The sequence below is a fragment of the Poecile atricapillus genome, chromosome 2 (genome assembly GCF_030490865.1).
Source record: "Poecile atricapillus isolate bPoeAtr1 chromosome 2, bPoeAtr1.hap1, whole genome shotgun sequence".
Classification (NCBI taxonomy): Eukaryota; Metazoa; Chordata; class Aves; order Passeriformes; family Paridae; genus Poecile; species Poecile atricapillus.
In genome coordinates, this window is record NC_081250.1 from 11,798,521 (window position 1) to 11,826,428 (window position 27,908).

General features: G+C 39.8%; 1 protein-coding gene across 1 annotated transcript; it reads right to left on the reverse strand.

The window, feature by feature from the left end:
- Positions 1-524: 524 nt before the first annotated feature.
- On the reverse strand, positions 525-27,908 carry PITRM1 (pitrilysin metallopeptidase 1). The gene is made up of 27 exons (XM_058830633.1): positions 27,784-27,908; positions 27,491-27,593; positions 26,549-26,655; positions 25,880-26,031; positions 25,349-25,463; positions 25,148-25,244; positions 24,599-24,759; positions 23,241-23,367; positions 22,467-22,555; positions 21,780-21,908; positions 19,925-20,038; positions 19,435-19,531; positions 15,362-15,496; positions 13,251-13,389; positions 11,731-11,847; positions 10,488-10,620; positions 9,657-9,777; positions 8,806-8,882; positions 8,340-8,505; positions 8,116-8,216; positions 7,009-7,129; positions 6,158-6,229; positions 4,998-5,110; positions 4,411-4,536; positions 3,165-3,310; positions 1,489-1,591; positions 525-1,006 (listed from the first exon to the last, which is right to left on the reverse strand). The coding sequence occupies exons 1-27, from the start codon at positions 27,819-27,821 to the stop codon at positions 913-915; spliced, it is 3,093 nt and encodes a 1,030-aa protein (XP_058686616.1). The 5' UTR covers positions 27,822-27,908; the 3' UTR covers positions 525-912.

Consider the following 27,908-nt stretch of genomic DNA (forward strand, 5'->3'; position numbering starts at 1 on the left):
TCTCAACTCTGCAAGCATCAGTCACACCAGGGCACGTGTTTCCACTGTTGCTTCAGGATCAGGCTAGGAGTTGGAATCCTTTCCCCTTGTAAGAAATGATAAAACTAGTTCTTGGGGTTGCAAGTGGGGAGGAGCAGCTTTAGCAACCTGAGATTCATAAGGGTGTAACCTGGCCCTTGCTTCATATTTCCTTTTTCTCAGAGCTTCTTTAAGATTATTAACACCCCCTACTGATGAAAAAAGGTAATGAGGCTGACAAACAGCCAAAAATGTTTTCTCCTGCCACTTGATGTTAACTGGACCTTCACAACAAGGTAAATACTAAATCATGGCAGACTGAAATCCAACTGAATGTTGCCCAAACTGTCAAGCTAAACTGAACTTTTTATATAAAACAGACTCCCCTGATTGATTTGGGATACACCCACTGTACTGCACATTCAGGTTGGTGGAATGTACTGTCACAGACTGCTCAGGCTGGAGGTGGCTTATGCAAAGACAGCTGGAATTACCACACCACAGAATGAAATCTGTCAGTATGAGAGACAGCTCTTTATATATCCAACAGCAGACATGACTTCAACCAAAACACCATTTAAACCTAGAGTTTTACATATACAAAAATATTTCATTTATATAGTATTCATATGTGATTGGAGGAGTGAATCTTCAGTAAAAGATTAAGATCTTTGCCATGCAGAGCATGTAATTCTTGCTCTCAAATACTGTATGGTTAGAAAATTTTTCACATAGTTATTTTGAGAAGAGAAGCATCTAACTGATTTGGTGAACACTGTTAAAAAACAGCAGTGAATAATTCAGTTGGACCATAGCACTGCTAAAAGTTACTAAAAAATCCCTAATGCTGTAATCACACATTGGCTTGTTTTCTGTGGATGTTCAGCTGCAGAGTCATCGTTTGACCCATGAGGGATCTTTGGTGATATCTGCATTTTCTGGGCCAAGTACAGCTTGACCACGAGTGCTCTTCCCAACTGCAAGGTACCTTGAAAAAAAGAAAAATAACCCATGAACAAGTTAGAAGCTGCCACATCCAGTTAACCATAGCTCTGCTATACAAGTTAAAAATACTTCCATCTCAGGAAGCATGTCCTTTGTTACATACAACTTGTGTTTTGCCCAGTCATCACAACAGTCTATCCTCAACTCTGCATGGCTGTAGTGGAATTCTTACATTACAGTGGAATGCAAATGTCAGATACAAAATGCTGTAAGTGTAGAACCAACTCATAATAGTCTGCTCATACTCCACATACTTTCTGGGCCTTTTGAAAGTGAATCAAACCCAATCTCACACAAATTCAGAGTGCAGGATGGAGTTACATCTGCTAAACATGCAGTTGTTTATAAAATAAGCAGGATATAATTAACATGTCCTTTTCTAGGTTACAGAAGAAAAGAAAGTAGTATGGAAGACCAAGGGAAGAAATCCGGCCACTTAAATATGACAACTGAACACAGGCTTACTTGTTTGATACATCAACCAGGTTATCACTGCTGACAGCAAAAAGTTGTTCTCTGTGCAACTGCTTCATTTCATCAGAAATCCCATATAAGAAATGACCCATTCCTAGGGAAAAGAAAACAAAACCACACAATGCTCTGGTGCACTGGAATCTGTCACAGCCACATGCAGGAATGAGAGCAAACTACGACAGGAATGTGTGCTGGAAAGGAATAGAGACTCCCATCAAGCCACTGTTCTGAGAGGATATCTAACTGAATCAAGCATCACAAGTTAAAAACTGGGTGAGGTAGTAAGTTTCCTATTCAGGAAAAAACAACTCTTATTTTGGCAAATGATTTAGTTTGTCAAAAATCTGAACATAATGGTGGCCCAGGCAACTTAAGACATAATTCATTCTGAAGAGTGACAGTTCTTTCAAACAGTTTTTAAACAAACTGCATTTCATGAAGCATATTTTTAGAACTTTTTTTAAATTTTCAGTCAATCGTGATGTATCTGTAATGTGAAGGTTTACTCACATTTTTGTATTAAACACAGAAATCTGCATACAAATACTTTTAATGTTTTGTTGGAGTACTTGCCTGCAGCATTTTAATACTGAATATTATCACTCCTTGAACAGCCAAAGAACTCCAAAATAATTACAGAAAAGCTTTTTGTCAGGCAAATAACCATAGGTAAATAAAGGTGGCTGGGAGGATTTGAGTCACCTAGTCCAACCTCCTGCCCAAGGCAGGGCTGACGTCCCAGCCAGGTAAGGTTTTCACATGCATCTGCAGGGCCCAGTGACTCAAAAGCATGAAGGGACAGGCATTCCTTGCACCAGTTCCCAGGCCTCTGGAACAGCTCTCCTATTCAGTGCTCTGTTAAGATCTGTGTTCAAATGCCAAAGAATGTTCGTCATCCCTCGCTGACACCAACACCCAGTGTGCAGACACTGCACTCGTGTGCACCTCGCAGAGATTGCTTTTTAATTGCCCAGACCAAATCCAGATTCTGACAGGTAAAAAGTTTAATTTAAGTGTTCTTGTTTAAAAAGTTAGTGTTAATACAAGCACATATTAAAATAATACTAATTTTAACCTTATAATTCCTTTGTGTATAGGAAGGAAACGTTATTGCAACTGGGCAAGTTTTGGATTGAAATTCAGCTGAGAGCAAGGGAGAGAAAACTACATGTCAGTAAACTGAAAAGATAACTACCAATGCATCCTGAGTGTGCAGATCTGCAAAGAAGCTAACATGCTGTATCCCAGCAGACAGCCTTCTGTGCTTTAATTTCTTCAGAGAATATATGCACAAAGGGCTAGTGACATTCACAATCAGTATGCCTGCTTGAGTCAGGAAAATAATCCTTCACCTCTTTCTGAATCAGAGAACCAGTATTTCTTTTCATTTGTCTGCATATAATGCTCTCCAAACCTAAAATAATTTCCTCAATCTACCTCCATCTGATGCAGAGGAGGAGTATGAACACAGAACTCCAGCAGAGCTGAGTGCATGAGGGGTTTCTGAAAGGGAGCAACAGGAACCAATGGGTTCATTTAAACTGCTATTATCTTTCATCTGCCAAACACAAATTTTATCATCTGACACAGTTTAGAAAACTATTTTCTTCACTTAAATTAAAAAACAGATAAACACTGACAGCCCTGGGAGGATGATGAGAATGTACCTTTGTCTGAGGGAGCTATTGGTGCATCCACAGCAGCAAACACTGCTAGTTTAGCTTCATCAATATCTTGCTGTGTGAATTCTCCAGATTTGGCCCATTCAACTGCCTTTTCAAATGTTTTCAAGGTGGCTAATGAATTTGGGTCCCTTAGAAGAAAAATAAAAAAATTACTTCAATGAAAAACTGAAAATTCATTTTTTCTCAATTAATTCATAATTTACTTATGCATCACACAAACATACATGGGGAAAAATAAATTATAAACTTCCATTTTTTCATACAAAAAGAGGTCTATGTGATTTGGTTTTGTGTTTCTTTTCCAGAAGCAGTGTTACTAGCCAAGCAGATTTGGAATTTTAGATACACAGGTACAGAAATTCAGCTGTCTAAAAGTAGTTCCAAGATGGTGTAGAGAGAAGTGGTGTAATAAAAGCAGGTCAGGTAAGCCAGCGCTGTTCAGTGGGCTCCAAAAGCACCACTGCCATTACTGCCCACACCAGGAATATTTATGATATGCCCTATCTTCTCTCAGTTGCTTTTCTTGCCACACCTGTTTTTACTCTCTGTAAAACAGGTGCCACAGGTTAACTGCTACTGGCAAGTTAAGGATTACTGCCTGGACAAGTCCTACCTTGCTGAAGCTTCACACAAAGGCCAGGCTGCTCAAACCTCACTTAGGAACCCTGGCCAAGCTCTGTGCCAGGCTGCCTTTGGGCTAGGAAAACAGCTGAAGCCAGGACTCCATCCACACATTTCTAGTGGGGATTACAACTATAATACATACCTCCAGTTCAAATTTCACCTGAAAATGCCTTGGTAAATCAGATACAAGGTAACTGTTCAGGACTGGCAAGAGAGGAATAGAAAAGAAGGAGCAAGCAGTTCTAGCTCATCACCAGCAGCTTTCTGCTGTATCTTTGATGATTTCAGCCAGTCACTTTAAGGAAGCTGCATATTTTCAACTCAGGATCTTACGGAACATCACCATTCTACTTCATGATCTCAAATTTAGAGTAATCTTAAATTTCCTTTTTTAGGGCCTCCTTAACCCAGAAAAAAAAAAGTGAACGCCAGTTAGTGAGACAGTAAACACCAAAGTGCAGAGCTGCAGCAGCACTGAATCACTCAATTTCATCCCTTTTATTTCACTTCTTCATGAAAGACTGCTACAATTAAACCAAAAACAAGACACAGCCAAATGCACCAGTGGTCCCCTCAGCCATCACAAGGAAAGAAGCACAGTTACCTGTAGGAGTAGAATGTGAATATGCCATTAGGACCAAGTTTAGCACCTCCACCATAAGCCCCTCCTTTCTCTCTGATTTCTGTGTGTAGGAATTTAGCTGTCATCAACCGCGCGAGAATTCGAAGGCTGAAATGAGAGCAATAGAAGCACAAAGATGTGAACAAAGCAACAACACCAGTCTCAACTGCCTCTAAAGCTCATCCAGATCCCCATTTACAGTGCACTGCTTCTTGTAAACTATGACAATCACAACAGCAATACTCAGTATTTAGTAATAGCTGAATGATGTCCCATCACTGTAAGAGGGGCACTGAACTTCGTTGCATGCAGTAGGACTGTCAACTCAGGACATATCCAAGTAGGCAGGGCTGTTTATTCCAAGGTAGGGGATAGCAGCCCCTCAGTACTTAATCAGCATTTACAGGGCTGCTCGGAGCCCAGCCATGCAACAGTTGCTTCGTGAAGATTTTGTGACAAATGCATTGCAAATAATTTTCTACCAACACTCCATTTTCTGCAGTCAGTCCAACCCAACCCTTTCCATTTTGTTTTGTGCTGTGCAAGCTCCCTGATGTTCTGCTTCATACCTGGCATAGTCTGCAGCCGTGTAGGGAACTGTTCGAATGCATTCCCCAATGTAGTTCACTGGGAAGGGAAGTACAAAGTGGGTCTTCATCTGGCATGGCTTGAAAGTAGGATCCTAGGAGAAGAACACATTATTGTCACGGTTAGCAGCAGAGACAATTTATCCATCTGAGAACTCTCATTTTTTTGAGAGATAGGAAATTCTGCCAAGCACACAGACACACACAAATGCTACCCCTGCCCTGCAACCAGGGACATTTTGCTTGTGCTTGTATCAGCAAACCAGTACAAAAAACTGCCTTGGAAAACTAAAGGAGAGGGACACCACACAGCAGCTACCCATCTTTGCATCCCCACTTCTCAGTTCTGCAGATTTGAAATCATTACGAAGGATTTTGGGTTTAGGCATGGATGTACTCAGATTGAAACAGGTGTTCATAATTCTCCACTTGTAACACATGTGCATGTACATTGTATCCCAATCCATTCATTCTAGACATTGAAAACAGAGTCAAACTGGGTGCCCATAAAAAAAGTAAACTATTTATGACAGTAGCTGTAATATAAATACCTGCTCAAATATCTCCTGCAACAGACTCAATTCTTCCTTACAAACTCAATTCCAAATTTCCAGTCCTCTTCATGTCTCTGGGTCTGCAGAGCTCTCTCCTTTGCCTCTTTCACACATCTGCTTGTGTGCTCACTTAAGCACAAGCAGATCCTTACACACCTCCAGTGCTGCTATTTCAGAACTCCCCATCCTTTCTTAAATTCAGAAATCCCATTCCCAGACCCTCACACAACTGGCTGGGCCAAGCAGAGCCTATTTACAGCCAGCCAGCACTGGGCTGAGCTGTCTCCTCTGGAAGGGGAGTTCAGGGTATGCTTTTCATTCCTGTAGCCAAATACAGACCTTCATTTTAACCTAATTCACTGATTCACACATGCTCTTCTGTCAGTGTCATTCACATTCAGAATAATTTAGGGAGGAGACCAAGGAAAGGAAGGGACTAGCTGGAAGTGATTAAGTTTGATGGTTAGCTGTGGAACTGAAGGGTATGAATTATGTTTCAGTGCTGTGATTCTGTAACAGCTGAAGATGAACCATTACTATCAGGAACAGCCCTGTAATACCAATATCCCCCATCAATAATGTACTTACATTAACTAATTTCCTTGTGATCTGCAAGCCACTAACCATTTCACTCCCCACAGGTTTCACTTCTGAAGATTTCTGCAAGAGAGCCAGTCCTCATATTAAAAGACGATTTAACAATTTAGACCAAGACTACCACAAATGCAACCCCTTCCACTCAAACCTATTTAAGGCAATCATCAAACCATGCCTTCACAAACATAAGTAAGGAACTCAATTGCTTCTTTAGATTTCCTAAACAAATGCAAAATTAATTTTCTTCCAAGGGTAATCTGGCATTGAGAGACACCAAGACCCAGATTAAATTAGGCCCATAAAGTTAGAAACTATCATTTCACTCATGGGTAAGGAACCAGGACCTTATTCCAGTTTAATCAGAAATTAAGACCTCTGACTAGTGACAGAACAGATCCTTTGTCAACTCCACTGAATCAAGCATATTTTGTGCCAAATGTCCCAAACACCCTGATAACAAAACAAACTCATATGCAACTGAGGAACTGCACATCATGCCCTATTTGCTTTTGGCCAACATTTCAAGTGAAGCTCAGCTAAAAAAGAATTACAGTTTTATGCAACAGGGAAAGGAAGAAATTCTTTTTCCCCATCCCACGCCACAGAAGTAACCCCAGGGTAAAGCCTAACAGCCGATCTGCATTTTTTGTGTCCACTGTGCTGCAGTGATGACACTCCATGGAAAAACAGAGCAGCTGATCATGGAGATGTCTGGCAGATTTCTTCAGACATCCTTACATGGACACAATATCAAAGTTCAAACCTTTCCTGATTGCACAGTGGTACTGACACGATCAAGTCAACTGTATTTGATGCCCTAATCACAAATGACAATTCCTCACCTCAATCACATGTGGACGAACAGGTTTTCTCTCTTTTTTGCTTCTGGCTATGCCCTTTAGAAATTTCTCTACTTCTTTAGATGCTTCTGGTATCTGCTGAGGTGCTGCATTCACAGAACATCTATCAAAAATACATATCAAGTTTTTAAATATGGTTTTGTGTTCTCAGAGGGTCTTTTATAATTTGTACCACTTTGTCTTTCTAAACATTTTCTATTAAATCATCAGAATGTTAGGTGAGTGACCTCAGGTAATAATTAACAAAGAGAAAGGCAAGATACTCAATCTAACATCTAATGTGAAAAAATAAAATAAAATACAGTCCAACTGCTGTTCTTTAGCTTGACCTAGAACACTTTCAGACCAAAACAGTAGCTTGTGTTTGAGCAGCAGCTGTGAAACCACTTCTGTGCACAAGACAGGAGTAGCTCAGTTTTGCAAATAAAAGCATCTCTCCAGGCAAATAATGCTCTCTGTATCCTCTCTTTACAGACTGCCCTAACATGGTCTTGAATTGTACAGATATTTGCATAGTTTCATTTGTCATTTCATGCTTTAAAAAACAAAACTTTGCAACTTACAACACTTCAAACAGACCCATTTTTGGAACTAATGCATCTGACATTAAACACCTTAATGTGCTCTCTTTTACTTTTTCCAATATATGCACAAAGCAAGTTTCAGAATGTCATTGCTTTCCTTTTAAGAGCAAAACAAAATCCAAACCAAATTATATTCAACTGTTACAAAACAATGTAACAGTATTTGTCTAATGGGCACCTTGAAGGGAAAAATAAAAGGCAGATTTTTGACTATTTTGATTTTTTCTGTAAAATTGCACAGGTCACTTACAATCTTTGGGTACAACTGTTACCTGTAAAATTTGCTGTAAGTTTCTCATACCACTTAAAGACTGAACAAAATGAGCTACCATAGCTACTGCACTGTAAGCAAGGGAATTTAAATTAACATTTCTGTAGATTTTCCACAGATGTCCCATTTCTTAAAGCCCCATAACACTCAGTGCACTTTTCTCAGTGCACTGAGAGAAGCATATCCACAGGCCATGCCTCTCTAACTAAAACGCTCCTTTTCTTTTTAGCTCACCTGATGTTGTCACTGTTTAATAAATACTTCTTAATGCGTGGTAGTTTGCGTAGTATTGGTTTAATATCAGACATTTCTGCTATTCTCTTCATCAACTTCACCTGTGCAGGAAGGGAAGACAGAAATACCACAGATTAAATCAACAGGAAGAATTAACAAAAACCAGCCTGTAATTCCACAGTCTAGGATTTGGGCCTTGCAGAAGGGCATTATTAACTTCTCACCTGATCCATCCCGCTGAACATTTCCTGCAGCTCTCCAGAAGGTGTAAGGTTTTTGCTGGCTCTTATAGAGGCATATAAATGCCCACAATCTGGAATGCCATTTGACAGCTCCTGGGCAGTTTTCTTAACCAGGACTCTGAAATGTTCTTCCTCCTCAAATCTTGGGCTGAAAAAAAGAGTACAAGCAGGTCTCATGCAAAAGGACACCAATGAAATTTATTTTACTGAATCATTCATCATCCCAAGTTCAACAAAGTGCTTTTAAACTGTTGGTTGTCCATTTAATCCACTCTACAGTCATGCTTTTGATGCAATACATATGTTTAGAATGACATTAGAGATAGAATTATGAAAATAAATCCCAAAGTAGGATCACTAAGAAGAGGAGAATGGTTGGGGAAGAGTGAAAAAGAGAACCCCAAAACACATGCAAACCCACAAACAAACAAAACCCAATGTACTGTACTTGTTAAATATTTCACTCCATATATTCATCATGTCTGGCAGATTTCTATCCAAGCACAGAGATGAAAAAAGCACACCCTGAAGGAAAAAAATAAACAAAACACAAAAAACCCTTCACAAAAGACAACCACAGCAATGGCCCAAGAAATGCACAGTAATTTTTCATGGAAGTGATGTAATGATGCCAACCTAATGCTACACATCACAAAATCACTCTAATGCAGGCTGTGCTACTGAAGTCAGAGCAGACATGAAATGAGATTGCTCTTCTTACAAAGCAAGCCTGGCAATTTCTCAGTTTCTTCTCCTCAACAGCAAGCAGCAGTTCAGACACAAAATTTCATATTTTTTTTCCCATAAAATACAAGTTCTGCTCTGGGGTGCAACTTCCTCCAAGGGAATTCTATTAATTTAACTCCAGGATCCAGAGGGAGCAGACCCCCAGCAAGTTTGCAGAAATCTCAAGAAATATTGCCAGAGCTGTCATGCCCAACACACAGATCTATGATGCTGCCAACAGTGACATGTTAACAGAAGTCCCTGTGTGTAACACCACACTGTTCCATCCCCTACCCTTTGTTTCCAAACTATTTTGGAGCACTCAAAAACATGGTGAGAGATGCTAGCAAAGCACTGCCTTAGCCAGAACACCCACATCAAGCACTCCCCAAACAGAAAATACTAAGTTACTGTAATTATCTAATTTATATCTTACAAAAGAGGCAGGGGTCCTTTCATACACAAAGTTTTCAATGCACATTAGCTTGACCCTCTACCTAGAAGCCCTGACTGACCCATAACTACAGAACTGTTACTGCAAGTGTAACATCTGCAATGTTATGATTAATTTACCTGTTCATAGACATCCAGGTGTGAATCATCTGGAATGATATGTGGGCTGACAGACATACCACCTGTTTTTAGTTCTATTTTCTGGGCTTGTTCCCTGTAATCAAGGGCTCCACATCCCATCCTGTGAAAAGCAAGAGAGATTTGTTTCCCTTTTCAGTGTATGTCAAAACCAAAATCCATGTAGCATTTGCAAAGTAGTCTGTTTAGGACAATACAAATTTAGCAACTAAACAATTTGGGGCATTATCAAGCAAACCTAATACTTCATGCTTTATAAAAGCTTCTCACCAAGCTTTTCAACTAAAACATCCTTCTAATTTAAAATTCAGTATTAAAAAGCATGCTTTATGTGCAGGCTTGCTACAAACATCCATTAACATCCATATCAACATTAACAAAATCATATAAATTTTTTTCATCAACAAAAACATATTCCTCCCAGCCCAGGTCACTTGTTCTGCTCTGTGCTCCTCTTTCCCCTGTGATGGGATCACTCTTTGTCCCCACAAGGAAAAAGTGCACCAGAAGTCTACTCAAGCAAAAAATTTAATCTCTGTTAGGCTATTTCTCATTTATAGATATTTTCCAATCTGTTGAGGGAATGCTTGTGTTGATGCTGGGAAAAAAGGCAATGTAGAGACTGGTGGAGAAGGGGAAACAATTTAGCAACACTGAGGAATAAAGAAGACAATTTTCTGCAGGAAACCAACTTATCAGCCTTTCCTTTTTATAGTAATAACAGATGCTGGAATTATTAAAGGCAGTGCTAGCATTTTGGCAAGTTGTATTACGTGGCTGTTGCTTCAGCTTCCAAGAAAGCAAACCTCTCACTTGGTAATGACGTTGCAGAAGAGTGGCACATATGGCTTGAGCTCCTCAGGAAGTGTGTTCAAGCTGGAAACAGCTCGGAAATAAACCACCCCATTGGTTGGCTGAGCACAGTACTGGACAGGAATTTCATCAGCTAGAGATAAGAAAAAAGCAAAGAATAACCAGCAACTTCCTACTACAAACACACAAAAGCAAAACGATTTCTTACAAGAACATCTCATTAAGAATAATTTTCTGTTGGTGTTTCAGAGCCACTTGATGATTAAATTTTGCACATTATACTGAATGCTAGACCTGAGGCGTTTTTCTGTATCTGTCCGTGGTAAGGTAATGGGCACCTGGATAATTTGAAAAGAGAATTCTTCTAACAGAGGTCATATTTTAGAGAGAACATTAAAATAAAAAGTAGTAACTTGTTCCTGAACAAGTCAAAAAGCTTTTCTTCCTTATTTTTGCCTTCATCCATTCAAAAATTGAGGAAAGCAGTTTCTTGTACTGTACACTCTTCCTAAGCCAGGCCATTAGAATATAGATATTGAATATAGAATATAGATATAGATATTGGAATTTTCATGAAATCAGGTCATTTTTTGCATCAAAATTAAAGTCTTGACACTTGCTGGTAGATTTTGAAGAAAAAGGTCTGTTAGAAATATATTACAGAACAATATTTCCCTGCAAAATTTTGACAGAACTGTAACAGATCAGATCTACTATCTCCTATCAGTTCCTGGGGAAACCACTACCAAAGCAGGGAAAAACCTGCACCTAAGTTATGAGGAATGACAGTAACTCATTTTTTCCCATGGCTCCTTGTATGTTGTATTCTGTATAAAGCAGGTGGGGAGGGACTGCAGCAAGGAAGGCTTGCTGCCCTAGCTGCCCAGAGTTCTGCAACCTGGGTAAGCCTTTGGAAAGTGGGGAGATTGCTCAAGAGCACTGAATGTGCCAGGCAGAGACCGCTCTGACTGCAGGGCAAGGTGGGAACATGCCTGGAGCAGGGAGTTGCCGTCAGGAGCTCCTGCCAGCCCTGGGAAACCAGGAGGCTGCTCCATGCTGCCCCTCAGAGGCGACGGCTCAGCGGATCCACTGCCACGGCTGCCCAGAGGTGCCGGGCTGGAGAGGAAAAAGAGCACAACTGTGGGCCACAGAGCCAGGCCTTGTGCTGGGCAAGGGGCCACAGCTGGGCCAGCAGCCAGGGAATAACCCAACAGCTAGGACATGAGACAGTGGTGACACTAACCTGTGAGTGCTGTCTCCAGCACAGTAAAGGGGATTTTGGGCTCAATGTCGGACACTTTTAAAGCTGGGAGACAAGAGGTATCCTGAGGTTTGCTTTGAAGAGCAATTAATTCCAAACCTAGTAAGGACAGAATACCAAATTGTTATTTTCAGCTTGTAATGAAAGTGCTGTCAAGACCTAGAACCTGCTGAGATGATGCGGGCCAGAAAATCCCAAGAGTCAAGTTTGGAGTCTTCTATCAGCAATTTTGCAAATATTTTACTAAAGCAAATTCTGAAGATTATCATTTAACAACAGCAAAGAAAACATTCTTGTTAGATTCTTTTTTCAATCCCATCTTCACGACCTGTTTACAGTAACATGAAATTTAATCTTTAAGTGACACCTGCCAGTCTGTCCTGTCACTCAGTTCCGCAAGCATCGACCCAGACCTGGCAGATAAGAAGCTTCTTTCTATCCCAATCCGCTCCAGTTCTTACTCAAGTGCTCTGTCAGAACACTGATGCAGCTAAATTGTTGTGATTACTTTCACATTTCAGACTTTCAGATACTAGCTGGTCACCTCTGAGTACTCTCCAATTTATCTCTGTAAGTAGAAAGCCTCCTCTGATTTTGTGCTCCCCTATCTCCTGTCACACACCAAAGCTTCAGAAGATTAATGCCACATTTTTGGAGGATTTCTGTGACTAGACACCGCTTTAACAAAATTAGATGACTGCCCACGGTTTTCAAGCGTTAAGTTATTCTCCAGAATAAGTAAAACCCAGCATTACTTTTATAGTTTGACTTTTTAACCAGAAAATATAAGAAATATAATTTCAAATGTAAGTTTTACAGGAACATGAAACAGACCTCACACTCATAAAGAGCTTCAAGGTACAAGATATCTAAATATCTCAAGAAAGGCTGCCAAGAGGATGGAGCCAGGCTCTGCTTGGTGGTGCTGAGCAAAAGGACAGGAGGCAACAGGCAGAAAGTCATGCATCAAAAAGTTCCAACTGAACATGAGGAAGAGCTTCTTTACTGTGAAGTGACCAAGCCTGGAACAGATTGCCCACAGAGGGTGTGGATCTCCCTCACTGGAGATATTCCAGAACCCCCTGGATGCACTGCTGTGTTCTAGGATGTGTCTGCCTGAGCAGGGAGGCTGGCCCAGATGACCCAACTGTGGTCTCTTCCAACCTGACCCATTCTGGGATTCTGTGAACTCATCTTCCACTCAGTGCAAGTTAATGTGGGAAAGAATAAACAGACTGGTATTTTAAAACAATTTCCTTTATTCTGCCCTAATGAAGACATTCATCATTCTATTTTTGTGTGTTAAAACTACTGGAATAAACCAACCATACACTAGAGTGTAAGCACTGCACAGCCCTGTAACACATAAACACAAATTTGCAACAAAAAAAACCTATCCCTTTCAGAGCAAATGCTGGAGAGTGCCTTAGAATTTAAGGAATTCTACAGAACAACAGCTAAGAAACGATTATACAAATAAAAATGGGAAAAAGCAAGCTAACCTTTTTCAAAGATTTGTGTTTTTTCTTCTTCAGAAAGTGCCTTGACCTTTTTTTCCAGCTTTTCTGCTTCCATTTTTGCTTGTTTATCATGGTAGTCCTCCTCTGGACTCATCGAGAGAGTTAATTTGTGTGGATTATCCTGCAGAAATATATCCCAAAACAAAGCATTAATTCTGAAGGCAACTTCCCTGCCTCAGATTATTGCTCCATCAGCAGCAAACAGCCTGTGCATCGTTTGGCTTGCATGCTATCAAAAGTATCACAGCCACACAGACTGAACCCTTGGTTTCATACAGAACAAGCTGCTGTGGGGAAGAGGCTGCTCACCACAAGAACAAGCACCAACAGCCTTCTGCTAAGTTTCAGTCTGGAGTCAGAATCCTTCAACAGCACACAGTACTCATTAGTTTAATTAAATCCAGGTTAAACAACTGTGTGTAACGCTACAGAGCTACATGCTCAAAGTTTTATCTGGAGGGTGTTCTAAGATGGGGCAATTCTGTTAAATGCAGGAGGGTTTGATTAAACACCTCTTTCAACCTGCCCAAGCTTGAGTGCACAGAGATCCCATATGATGTAGAATATGCATGCCTTATCCTGCTCAGAAATGTTTTACACATCAGCCTTGTGTAAAGAACTCCAGGCATTATGCAAGTGTCATAACTGCTGCTGAATTCTTCTTTGTTTATACCAGACTGTGGAATTTTAATATCAAAATTACTCAAGCAGCTCCCATTTTCCATAATAGGAAAGGAAGGCCAGTCAAAAGAGAGTGACCTCAAAAAATGCCCACTTCAATGTAGGAGTCAAACAGCAACATCTGGCACTGACAGACACCGATAATTTGGGACACTGAAACTCATAAAACAGAATCTGATTAATCTTCCCCATGCCTGTGTGAAAAGACTACAGAAACCTGACTACAGAGTTAAAGAGGGAAACACAAAATTAATCAGCCATAGTAAAATGGACAGGATGAATGGCATTCTCTCCCTTGCTGCCTGTCTGCTTTAATAATTTTCCAGCACAAGGTACAACAGTGCAAAATCTTCTGATGTGAGAACACCCAACTATTCTTTTCATTTCCTACCAAGATGTGCCTTTGCCTCAGCCCCCTCGACAGAACTGTACAGTAAAGGACATTCACAAAAATACTGCACCTGTATTTCTTCCCTACAGAAGGCAAAGCTTTAACAGCTCCCTATTACCACCAGACACTAGTCAATGATCTTAGGAAAACTGACTTCAACTGATGTCACTGTCTCTTGTTGCTTTTGAGTATATTAGAATCAAGATTTACTCCAATCAGGATGACAGTTACTTATAATAAATCTGCCCTTCAAAACAAACAAGTTGACTAGGGAAAAAAGAAAAATCCAAACAAAAACCTACCAAAAAAAAGAAAACAAACAAAACAAAGCCAATGAAACAAACAAACCCCACAAAAAAAACCACACCACTTTTGTATTGCTATCACTGGATTTTTTATTTTTTTTTTATTTTTGTTTTTTTTTCTGGAATTTTTCTGGAACTAATTCAGGTCTTCAGAACTAATTCAGCATTATAATGTCTTTACTGCTTATTTTTTATTTCTGAAAAAACTCCAGAAGAACATATGGAAAGGAAAATAAGAGAAAGAGCAGAAAGTAATTGGCACTGACAGCAAAATTCAGACAGCAGTTAAATGAACATGAGGAACACCAAGACAATCTTACTTGTAACCAAATCCTTTGCAAGGAAAAGGAGATACACCTTGCTATGTCAATTCTAAGGAACACATAACTAGGTCCAAAATTTTCTGTTTATATCTGAACTTCTCATCAGGAAAGAGATGTGCCCTTCTACATGAATCACAGTTTGGTAAAACACTAGCATTTGATCAGTGTTCTATTAAATGTAGTTCCAAAAAAACAGCCAGATAATTTTTTTTTTCACTTTGGAAAGTGAAAACTGAAACCATTAAAATGAATGTTTCATTTGAATATGTTGCCGTTCAATCTACACCTAGAAATAGGCAATATGGTGGTATAAAATTAGCCTTCAGTTAAACTTCATATACAAAACTGTGATTTAAAAATTAATGCAAGATAACTTTCTGTAAGTTTGCCTACCTTGAAGTATTTTTTAACTTTTTCCTGAAGAAATCTGGGATTTTCTTTAAGACACTGCCTGAACTGAGAGACTTTATCTGCAATCTTCAGAAGCTCCACCGGATCCCCATCTTGATTCCAGCAGGAGGCTATGTACTGAATGGGAAAAGAATAATTAGGTGAGCAGGACAACCCAGCTACATTTCTCTAACTGACAGCATCCATGCTCCAAAACCACCTTAACACTTATACTTGAATAGCAGACACAGAATGAGTTGCCTTAATGTAGCTGTAGGGGCAAAATATTGTTCAGATAAAGGTTCTATTCCATCATCACCCATCTCCTGTTCTCTCCATTCTTGCCTTTAATTTCACCAAACCACGATTTTTTAAATTACTTTTTTTTTGCACAGCTGTGCATATCTGGAAATATACTGTGATATTCTTTAGTCCTTCACATTAAAATTAATTTTCCAGCTCAAAAAAGAAGGAAAACAGAAACTGGCAGTAGAGACAAATTAGTACAAACTTACTACAGTTTTGTATCAGCTAGCTGAAATGATTTACAGGAAGGTGACTCAAACATGTGTAGTATGTAAATCAGATGAAACTTTGGAGAAAGAAAATACTAAATAACCAGAAATATCCCCAGGATATTTCTTTCATTTTCTAATTTGAGTTTGCTTAAGTTGCTATTTAAAGTTCTCCGAAACACCACAAATGCAAGATACTAAAAGTTTCTCCATTTCTACTCTGTGAGAATAGGCAGAAAAACAAAGCAAAGTATAAAAATCCCAAGACATATATAATAAAAAAACCAAACTTTAAAAGGCTTTATATAGAGAAATAATGCATCGTAACTGTCAAATCCACTTTCTCTTTTCTCACGTCTTTAACTACAAGCAGGTCCATAAACCTTCAGCACTTTTTGGTATGAACTGTTTTTATCTATTCTGTGGAAATTTCCTAATATGATACAAAGTTTAGTATTCTTTTAGACCATGCTTGATCTAATTCTTTTGAAATAAATGTAGTCACTCCTTATTTGATGCTGCTGTGAACATTACAACAGTTCAGGCCTGGTTCCCAGTAGGCAGCATAAAAGTTTAACCACGTATCTAAGAGCATTGTCCCAGGAGTTTTTGAACACTGACTAGGCTTGAACACGTGGCTTGGGGCCAGGACCACTTCTCTGGTGTCACAGTTCAGTCCTGGCTGGCAGCTCAGCTCCACACAACCACTCACTCTCTGCCCCTCTGCAGGATGTGGGGAGGGATTAAAAGGGTGAAAGTAAAGGGAAGTAAAGGAACTCCTGTGTTAACAGGTAAAGCAAAAGCTGTGTACAACCAGAGCAAGCCAAGGAGTTCATTCCTTGCTTTCCACAGACAGACAGATGTTCATCATCCTCAGGACAGCAGGGCTCCATCACATATACTGGTGACTTGGGAAGACAAACACCATCACTCCAAACACCCCCTTCTTTTTTTTTTCTTCCCTCAGCTCTTACTGCTGAGCATGGTGTGAGATAACCCTTGGGTCATTTGGGTGTCCCCTCCCAGCTCCTTGCCCCTCCTGGCTGGTGGGGTGGGGGGACAAGCAGAGAAAGCCTTGACACTGTGCCAACACTGAGCAATAATGAAAACACCGCTGTGTTATCAGCAAACCCAGAACAAAGCCCCCTTCCAACCACTGGGAAGAGATTTAACTCTATCCCAGCCACATGGGAGAGCTTGTTCCAATGTCTGACCACCCTCTTGTGAACAGCTTTTTCCTAATATCAAAACTCATGTCACCTATCTTGGCTTTCACAGGATTTATGACAGTCCCACACAACATCCTTCACTGTTAGACTGGAAAGATATGGATTTGATGGATGGACTATTGGATGGATAAGGAATTGGCTGGATGGTGACATGCAAGCAGTTGCATTCCAATGGCCAGCATCCAAAGGGAGATCAGTAACAAGCACTGCCTGTCCCTCAGGGGTCTGTACTGGGTCCAATACTATTCAACACCTTTATCAATGACACAGCCAGCGGCACTGAGGGCACTCACAGCAGGTCTGCATATGACACCAAACTGAGAGGTATGGTGAACACTCTGGAGGGAAGGGATGACATCCAGAGGCTTGAGGAATGCACCTACATGAATCTCACAAAGTTCAAACAAGGACAAGTGCAAGTTCCTGGATTGGGGCTGGGGCAATGACCAATAATCAGTACAAGTTTAATGATTCAAGGTTTGAAAGCAGACATGTAGAGAAGGGCTTGGGGATATTGGTAGATGAGAAATTGGAAATGAGACCACAATGTGTGGTCCCTGCACAGGAAGCCAATTGTACCCTGGGATGCACCAAAAGACTCAAGGCCAGCAAGGCTGCCCCTCTACCCAGTCCCATTAGAGCCCACCTGAAGTACGACATCCAGCCCTGGGACCTGCAGTGCAAGACACACATTGACCTGCTAGAGGAGATCACAGGAGGACCACAAAAATAAACAAAGTGCTGAACACCTGTCCTACAAACACAGGCTGAAAGACTCAAGGCTGTTCAGCCTGGAGAAGGAAGGGGCTTTGGAGAGACCTTACTGTGACCTTTCAATATATGAAGGGGGCTTATAACAAGAGACTTTTTACACATCCTGTACAGACAGGACAAGCAGCAATGGTTTTAAACTGAAAGAAGGAAGATTTAGATTGGACATAAAGACGAAATTCTTTACTATGAGGGTGGTGAGAGAGTGGAACAGAAGCTGTGGGTGCCCCATTCCCTGGAAGTGTTTGAAGACGTATCAAAAGTGCTCTGAGTAACTGGATATATGAATCATCATATGAATGATGGCCCTGCTTATGGAAGGGAGGTAGGAAGTGGATGATCTTCAAAGGTCCCTTCCAACCCAAATCATTCTATAATTCTAAGATCACTTTAGTTATAATTACGTCTCTGTAACTAGGCCCTCATCAAAGCGTGCTTCTAAAATGTGACTTCAGGGAAACAAACTGAAACATAACTCTCCTCTACAGGAGTACTAACACTACATGCTGCAAGACTGATATTTAAAAGCAATAAAAATTCTAGAGCTTTCTTTTCTAGAATGAAGGCATAGCAGTTGAATCAATTTCAAGACTTAAAAATGTTGAGTGAAAAAGTTATATGCATAATTATTTCATCAAATAGAATTACAACATCTGAAGATGTGCCAGAAAGAACTGACTATTAAGGTCAGGCATATTTTGCCAGATTTACCATGAAACATGACAGGCACTTAAATATCCACAATTTGCCTATTTGGCTGCATGGCAATCTGATTTGAAACAGCTTTTCTTTGTGCTCTCCCATTTACAAATCTCTTGTTAATACAGGGCTCTGTTTCTTTGCCTAACTGTATATATCTAGGAATTAAATCCTGCTCACGCAAAGAATATACATCACCTGAGAGACAGAAAGGAAAAGAGCTACTGAGGAACTGAAGCTGCTGCAGAGTGGAAAGGAACAGAGGAAAATAAAGAAAGAATGGGTGCAGGAGACCCTGATTTCCACAGTGACAACAAATACCACACCTCACTCATTCCAAATATAAGATGACTTGCAGACTTCTTCAAGACACAACATTCTGCTGTGGAATGGATTTTCCTTAACAGTTTGGTATTAAAATCTGAGGCCAAGAATTGCATTTGTGTACATTTTCCCTTGTGAAGCAAGAAATTAACTTGCAGCAATACAATCCTAAAGTCCTCAGAGAAATACAGTCCTTCTATTTGGCTTTTAGAAACCACACAGCCATCTAGCCAGAACATACAGCTCCCAGAGCCAGTATGATATGCCCCTCACAGAAGTACCCAGTGCTACTACAATCAAAGCTGCTGTTCAAAGCAAAGACAGCTCACTGCCTGATTAACTCATACAGTGGGAAGTCCGCAGACAGTCTGACAGCTACAGAAAAGGAAGAAAGATGTACACAATATGACAAAGGAAGAGCCCTTAAGTGGAAAATTTTACATATCAGTAGCCAACAAAATAACCCTGTATTTTATAAAGACATAGGTAGTAGATTATTTTTAACTGTTCTTAAAAAAAAACACACACACAGACTTACAGATGTCAGGGCAAGTCCAAAACTTGTAGACTGATGCTTCAATTGTATTTCAATTTTGTGAAGTAGAGCTTCAATCCTATCTTCCTCAAATCCTTTCCTTTGGGAAGGGGTGATGAGAGAAGGAAATCATACCCATTAACACTAAGTGAAGTTATGAAAATGAATTATTAGATTGATAAAGGAAGCATTACAACATAACATCTTTCACACTGAATTAAAATTGATATGAAATAATCTAATCATGCTGTCATTGAGAGAAACTGAACTAACATGAGTAAACCCCTGAAGGTTATGCTGATGAGAGCAAGCTACAATACAGGAAGTAGACACAAGTTTTAAGAGTATTGAACAATATTACTTCTGCCTTAGTGCCTTTATTGTAATGTAACTAGATTTTTAAGGCATGTGATTATATACAAGTCTGTGTCATTACGTGCCCATATATTATTATTTTAACTATGAGTATTCTTAAAAATTTAGCATTACTCACGCAATAACTTCATCGACTGTTCTATCAATTATCTGCTTCACAGTAACAATGTCTCTTTCAGCAATACCCTGTAGACCCACACTGAAATAAGCCTCTCTTGTTGAGCCATTAAACCTAGAATAAAACACAACCAACTCAGTGACAAGTACTAGAACTTAAGCATTAAAGCTGCCAACAAAGGCGGGAGAAGGGAAAAATAAGCCATTTTTTCCACATATACAAACATACAAGACTTTAAAAGCTAGATAGAAAGTAAAATAATTACCAAAGAGGCAAGAAATGGAACTTAAAAGCATTTTTTGTTCAAATTCAGTAGTAGTAGCCACTGTTAAGAAAAACTACAGCAAAGGGTTTTAGAGAAAGAAAAACAGCTACAGAAGTAAAGCTTTTTTTTCTCTTCATCTTCCCATTCATCTGTAATTTCTTTCAGGTAAAAAGAAAATTTCTCTTTTTAAGGTGAAAATTTTAGCATGTTACATGAAACACACACATTCTACTTAAGCAGATGAGTGGGACAGTACTTCTAAAGCAGTGTTTGCAAAGTGGTTATGGTGATGTTTTCAATGTTTGCTGCAATTATTATCAACTGTATTAAAAAAAATTATAACAGTAAAGAGATCTTTTTCCAAGCTATCACGCAGGGCTAATCACAGAGCTCATCTTTAGAGAGACAAATTGGCACTAGCAGAAATACAAAACACCTAGCAGTTGAAACCAAAACCAGTAAATGAAAAACAATAGGTGCTCATGCACTTGTAAACAACCACTGCTACACATCTAAAAACCACAGAAGGAATTCAATGGCAGGTTCAGGCACTGGATTCTGCAATACTCATCTCTGGACTCAAAGTTCTTCTTGTAGATTCAACACTACAGTCACTGAGGCAAATTAAAGCCAGCTCACCGAACAGTTCAACTATGTATCAATCCAGCCAACCTGGAAAAGGACGAGCTGACAAAAAATACAACATAATCCCTACTTCAGCGTCTAAAGATGGATTTCTACTGCCAAGCCCTGGAATATTAAGATGTCTACATGGCACAGGACTTGCACAAAGCCAATTACTTCATGTAGAGACAGGTCAAGCCAGGCAGAGTAAGACATTAAAATCATGGGTGAGCATAATAAGGTTTCCCACTCAAACACCTGAGAGAGTCACTGGAGAAAAAGGCACTATTTTTGTCATCCTCAAGTCTAGAAATCAGTCAGATGAATCATGTCTGGAAAGCACATCTGCCTTTGTGGTGACAAAAAAAGGCAAAATGTGATGAGCAGCTGAGGCCAAGTTCAGTGCAGATAACATGCCCACCCTGAGCCTGCAGCACACACACAGCGTGCTCAGGAGATGGGCTGGGAGCTGCAGCAAGTGTCAGCTGAAATACCCTTTTGTACTGAGCTGATGGCAAGTTAACAGCACCTCACTGTACAAAGGGCCACTTGTGACAAACCTACCTACCATTAAACCATAGAATTAAAGCAACAAAAGCAATAAAAGTGTTCACAAACACTTCTGAGTAATACTTAAATGTCCAGAATGAAAAACACAGGTAAATCAAGGCACTGAAGGTATTCTATATTTTATTCCATCTATCCACTTTTATGGTTCATCAGCTGTAAACAATACAACTTTGATTAAACCAACTTAGCTTCTTTCCAAGTACTTCGATGGGCCAAAAGTTACATATGGGAATGCTTTACAGTTCACCAGGAGAAACTCTCACAATGTTTTAATATTAAAATAAGAGTACTCTGGTGTAAATTGCCTGTATAAGAGATGAGTTCTTCCAACTTAAAATTACTTTTTAGTTTTTCTAACATTGCTTATAGTGAAGAAATGTAAATTGCAACACTTACCCAACATCAGGAGAAAAATCTGTACCAACACCAGACTCAATTAAGGCTTTGTAAAAAGGAGAATTCGGCCCATCAACCAACAGCGAAGACAACAGGCTTAGGGTGAACGTTTCAAAAGTATCTGTAATACTGAAGAAGAACTATTAGTTCTTAAAAACCACATGTGATTCCCAGTATCACTGAGTCCATTTCAAAAGAACTAGAAAACAGAGGTAGAGGGAGCAAGAGAGAAATAACTGTCAGCTGTGAACCTCGCATCAGATCATCATCTAATTTCCCTAATATTTTCTATTAGGAAAATAGGAGGGCTCTGCATCTTTCACTTGTGGTAACTACAAGGAAAGCAATTTAAATTAGGCTGCAAGGGGAGACAAGTTAGTAGCAGAGTCATACAGAAGAGCTTGCACATGGCAAGGAATTGAAAGGAAGACAATGTTTTCAAATGTCTCATCCACTGAACAGTTCTGGAAAGCAACACTTGATTTTTCTTGTGTCCATCAGCTAAAGCAAACTATCCAGCACTTAAACTTTTATTTACTAAAGCAGGATTGATCTATTTTCCCATGGCATCATTTTCTTTAGAGATGACATTTGTTAAGAGGGACTAGGGACAAGAAACATGCCTGCACCTTCCTTAAAAGATCTAAAATTAACCTTTTATTCAGAATTTCATTTTTATATACTTACTCTGTCAACAAGTAGCTGACGCTGACAGTGGTCTGCTTGGAAGGATCAGCAGCAAAGGAGTCTAAGCCACATGTTACCCTGTGCTCTCTCTATAAAGTACAATAAATGACACACTATAAACTCAGAGCAGAAGTTAGAAACAAAAAACTACTTGCATCTTCATAGCATCATCTTTCCAATTATTGAAATAATTTTACAGATGCTCATGAAAAAAATCAAGATCCATGAACAAATACACAAACACACATTATCTTGAAAAATGCGAGTAGCATCTCAATTTTTAAAAGTGGACAATATAGGAGAGGTTGAAGAAAGACTGGCCATAAATAACATTCTGAGCTGCTTCTGATAAAAATGTTTACACTTCTGGACAAGCCAGGGAAGAAAATGAGGAGGGGGGATGAAGAGAATGGGAAAATTACTTTTGATACCAATGTTTAGAAGATTAGATACCATTAGAAAGCTTATTTCCTGACACTAAGTATCAGTACTTCGTTCATTAGGCCTGAATGCTTTCCAATAAGTGCTTGCTTCAGTGCTCCAAGAGACATGGGACTTGAAAATTGGAAATAAGAAAAACAAACAACTGCAGGCAATCATTACATTACTGAAACTCAAAAGTAAACTGTAGTTTGTCCCTCATGTAAGCAAAAATAAAAATACTTCAGCTCATTCACACTATTCTAAAAAAAGAGTAACTCCAGCAGATTAGGTTAAAATATTAAGCTGGGGGTTTTTTTTAGTGGTTTTTATTTGTTTGTTGGTTTTACTTACAGGCTTTTCCCAGAGTTTCTGTTTTGGGATGTCAGTATTTGATTCAATTCTTTCAAATTTTACCAATGCTTCCTCGTGTATTTGCTTCAGATGTTGCTCCAGTGGAAAGTTACCATATGTTAAAAACCTGCCATTTCAAATAAAATATTGTGATTAAGCATTTGATTTAATATAAATTTTACTGTAGCTACTTGTATACTATGAATTTCATGTGCTTTCCAGTAATTCTGTTACATCTGGAGTGGAAAATAGTTTGGTGGAGTCTTCAACTTATGCAACATATATAAAACTCATAGATTTCTTGATAAAAATCCACATTTCTCAGCTTGTGGGGCACAAAACACTATGATTTTCATTACGTTAAGTTTTATTCCATTCATATTTGTTCAGCTGCAGGAATATACAATGTTCCAGGAAAAAAAATTAGTAATTGAAGCCAGAAACCCAGTGCTCCTATGTTTCAGAAAACAAAATTCTTATGGTCTCACAATTTATGTATAAAATACAATGATTCATGTCCTAGGTTTTGTCTGTCTATAAAACATGGCTGGGTTCCATGGGTCACTTCACCAAACACGTTCCCTTACCTAAAAGTCTTCCACTGGACCAAATAAGAGCAAAAGCTATGCCTTAGGTAAATCTCATCCCTTCATTAAAATCTCAACACCAGTACAGTAAAATACTTGGGATGATGAGAAAAATCAAGAAATTATGAATTCACTGTCATGCCATAAACTGATGTTCCACAAGTGAATTAATCAGAATAACAGACTGGCCACAAAACTAGCACAGAAGAAAGTATTATTTTCCCATATGTAACTTTCAAACTGACTTCCAGTTTAAATACCTTATTAGTCACCAACCAAATCAGTACCTGAATCCAAAAACTATCCATTATTTAGAACACACTACAGTAATATGTGACACAAGAGGAAATTAAACCATTAATTTGTAACTTCTAACTTAATCTGTGTTACTTCAAAGTGGACAGGAACCCTTAAATTAATCTATGCTACTTGTATCTTAACTCTCTAACACTATTGCTGAACACTTACTAGTATGCACCCTTTTTCCCCCAGCTCATATGAGGTCAATCAAACCCCAAAACACATCCTCATGATCAAACACACACACCTAAGAAAATCATCCACCTTTCTTTCCCACTTTCAATTCATTCTTCACTGCTCTTTCTAGAAAAAAATTCCTTGCTTCCACACTGGTCCAGTGCTGCTGTAGGGCAAAGGTTATCTCCGTTACTGCTATGTACATAAAAACACTGCTTCTGGTTTTTTCCCCACAAAAATACAAACAAAGCACTAACCCAATAACCTAGGAAATTAGTCACCAATCTCACATACCTGGAATTGCTTGGATGATAATGTGTGGCATGGAACTGCTTAAGCTGCTCCCATGTAAGATCAGGAATACATAATGGATCTCCACCAGAAATTACACCATAAGTGTGATCAGGAAGGATTTTGTTCTGCAGGTGCTGTGCAAATATCCTCTCATTATCTGTCTTAATAGGAAAATACTGCATTTCAGTGAAAGCCATCGAAACACATTTTAAAGAAAAAAGGTGCTCAGAGTTCTAACTTACACAACCCCCTCACATAAACATGCAGTCTCATGAACTTTAATAGAGCTAGCTACATTTCCATGCTAATGTAAGAGAGTATTTTACAATAAAAACCATTAACAAAGTACCCTTCTATAAGTTAAAGAGCTTTTGACAGGCTAACTTTCAAAAAAAAAAAAAAAAATCTATGCAAGTGTTCACTTTACTGAGGACCTAAATTCTCAAAAGGAAGAATGTGAATCTCTGGTGTAATGATGTCACTGATAACCTTCAGCTGAAGCTACTTCACCATCTGCAAGAACTTAAACCAAACATCCACAAAACTTACAAACGCCCCTTTCATTTCATTAAAAACAACTCCTTTGAAGACCAGCGGTGTCTGAGGATCAGCTGGGTTCTCATGTTCTAACCTCCAACCTTCTTGCCTGAAAAATTAATAGTAGCAAGTGTTAAGAGTTCAAAGGTTTTGTTGATTTGGGGTGTTGTTTTTTTTTAATTTAAGGTTTGCATACATCTCAAACTGTCTTACCAGAAATCTAGCTGACGTAAACATGGAAAGAAAGCTGCATCCAAGTACACTGACAGGAGATTCTGGAAGTCCTTGGGATTTTGTGTTGAAAATGGATAGAGTGTGTAATCACTAGCTGCATATAAATGTAAAAATAATCAGAATTTTTGAAAGTCTAAGACGTATTTTGCCCTTGTTTTTTTAATTTCTCATGCATATAAATAACTGGAAGAGGAGAAATATACTAAATGAAATGTATTTTTGCTGAGGAATACATCTATTTAACACTGCAGCTATTTTACCATGGAAACTTTGCTTCAGCCATATATCCATATAAATAATTAAATGTATTTTGGTATACTATAGAGTTCCAGCTCTACTGGGACTTTGTAACTGACAAATGAACTGGACTTGTCTTGCCTTGTTAGTTTTTCACAACATTCACACCCAATAATAATGGTTCCCCAAAGCCAAATTAAGGAGAGCAAACAGACAGCTCTACTGCAATAAAATCTCTTGCATTTTAACTGGTGTTATTTCCTTTGGGCTTACCTGTGAATGCATTCATAAAAGTAGACAGTGACCTGTTTAACATTTTAAAGAAGGGATCCCTGCAGGGATACTTTTGGGAGCCACACAGCACCGTGTGCTCCAGAATATGTGGGACCCCGGTGCTGTCCATCGGAGTGGTTCGGAATTGGATACTGCAAGAGAGAGCACAGAGAGGGACACAGTCATACAGGACAAGTCCACCCACCCCTACCTGCACCTGTGATTTATGGGAGCATCATCACTGCCCAAGAGCTACCATGGCACAAGCCAGGTGCAGAGAGTGCTCAGCCATCTCTTTCAGAGGGTGTACGGCCTCTGCACTCCTATTTCTGGAGTTAGTACAGGAGTGCTCAGCACATGAGTAAACACACTTCTTTATACCTAAAAGGCTCAAATAACAAACTTCATGGAAGGTTATGGCTGCTTAACCTGCCTTTGAAAGTTTTCAAGGCAGGGACTGGAACTCAATTAAACACTGACACTGTTTTGAGCAGCAGACCAAACAACACATTGTATCTGATCCAACCTGAAAAATTCTAAGAAGCCCTACAAAGGAAGTACTGTCCTCCCTGTTATCACAGAATAATCCAGCCATGATGCCAGATTACAACTGAAAAAACACAAGGTGATGTGGAGATTGAATGTGTAATACCTATATTAATGTCTTACCTGAACAGATTATTGGAGTCCTCCCGAGCCACATGTAGATACCTGGCTCCTGTACCATCGTGACTAAGCTTCACTGCAGTCAGGAACAGCTCAGGAACAGCTGTCACCTGCATTGGAAGAAAACATCTTTATTGCTGTGACTTCAACTACATCAAATAAATTGTGTGTGATATAAGAATTACAGTTTGTTGGTCCTATATACAATACTGGCTTATACAGTATTAAATAAATTTTTGCTTCCGTGGGTTGAGAGGAAAAAAATAATTGCACAAATTAAAAATAAAATTTTAATGAAATTTATAACCTGATAAAAAGCATACTACCACCAAAGAACCACAGTCTTACGGTACAGATAAAAATTCAATCATAAATACAAGAAGGAAAGGCATATATTCAAATATCAATGACTAGGGAAGATATAGAAAAAGTAAGGACCCTGTTCTACCGCTAGCTCTGTCACTAGCAATCACTTCTCACAAATAACCTTTACTCTCTACTTTGTGTTTTTCCTTTAAAAAAAGGAGAAAGAAATTCAACATATTTCCATGGGAGCCTTCCAACCGAGGTATTAAAAGCCTCTTAGGAAATAAAGTGTTACCTGAATGCGTTCATCAAAGCACATTCACACAAGTTAAGTTCCGTTATCTGTCAGGACTTTTAGAAGGCCACACTGCAAGATCACATGCGCAGCAGACACACAAGCTCGTGGGGGGCATAATTTACTCTAGAATTAGCTCCCTATAAGAATATGTATTAACGGCACCTAAACTATTTGTTTGCAGAGAAGTAACTACAAGGAACTCCTGAATAATTTTATGACTGACCACCCAAAGCAAAGCAAGTATTTAAGGTGCAGACGGCTGGCTTCACCCAGGTGCCTTCCAGCCACGGGTTAGTTTATGTGCACAATCAGAGGAAACGCCAGCGGCAGGCGCCGCTCACCTGCTCCACGGTGAAGCCGTGGATCTGCTCGCCCACCCGGTACAGCAGCGCTCTCTCATGCGCGGCAACGCTCTTCCACCTCCACGCCCTCCGACTCAGGGACCTGAAACGACACAATTTCCTCTAAACAAACGCGCTCCTGCCCGCGGTGCCACAGCCGCTACCGGCCCGGGCTTCCGCGGGGAGCAGGGCCCTGTGCCCGGCCTGGGGCTCAGAGCTCCGCGGCGCTCAGCTGAGCGCCAGGGGCCGGGGCAGCGTAGGGCGAGGGTCCCCGGCCGCTCCCGCTCGCTCACCGGCCGCGGCCCAGCAGCCCCCGGTAGCGGCTCCACATGGCTGCGGGGCCAGGCGGGCCGGGCCGCACGGCGGAGCGCAGCGGGACCGGCGCAGGCGCCGCCGCCCCGCCCGCATTGGCGGCGAC

Bases quoted from the DNA above. Each gene is read 5' to 3' on its own strand.
- PITRM1 (XM_058830633.1), bottom strand. From the start codon at position 27,821: ATGTGGAGCCGCTACCGGGGGCTGCTGGGCCGCGGCCG. The intron at 20,039-21,779 runs GTAAGTGTTGCA...GTTTTATTCTAG, and splicing joins GATTTTTCTCCTGATGTTGG to GTTTAATGGCTCAACAAGAG. The intron at 4,537-4,997 runs GTATGAAGCAGA...CTCTCATTTCAG, and splicing joins ACGGCTGCAGACTATGCCAG to CCTTCGAATTCTCGCGCGGT.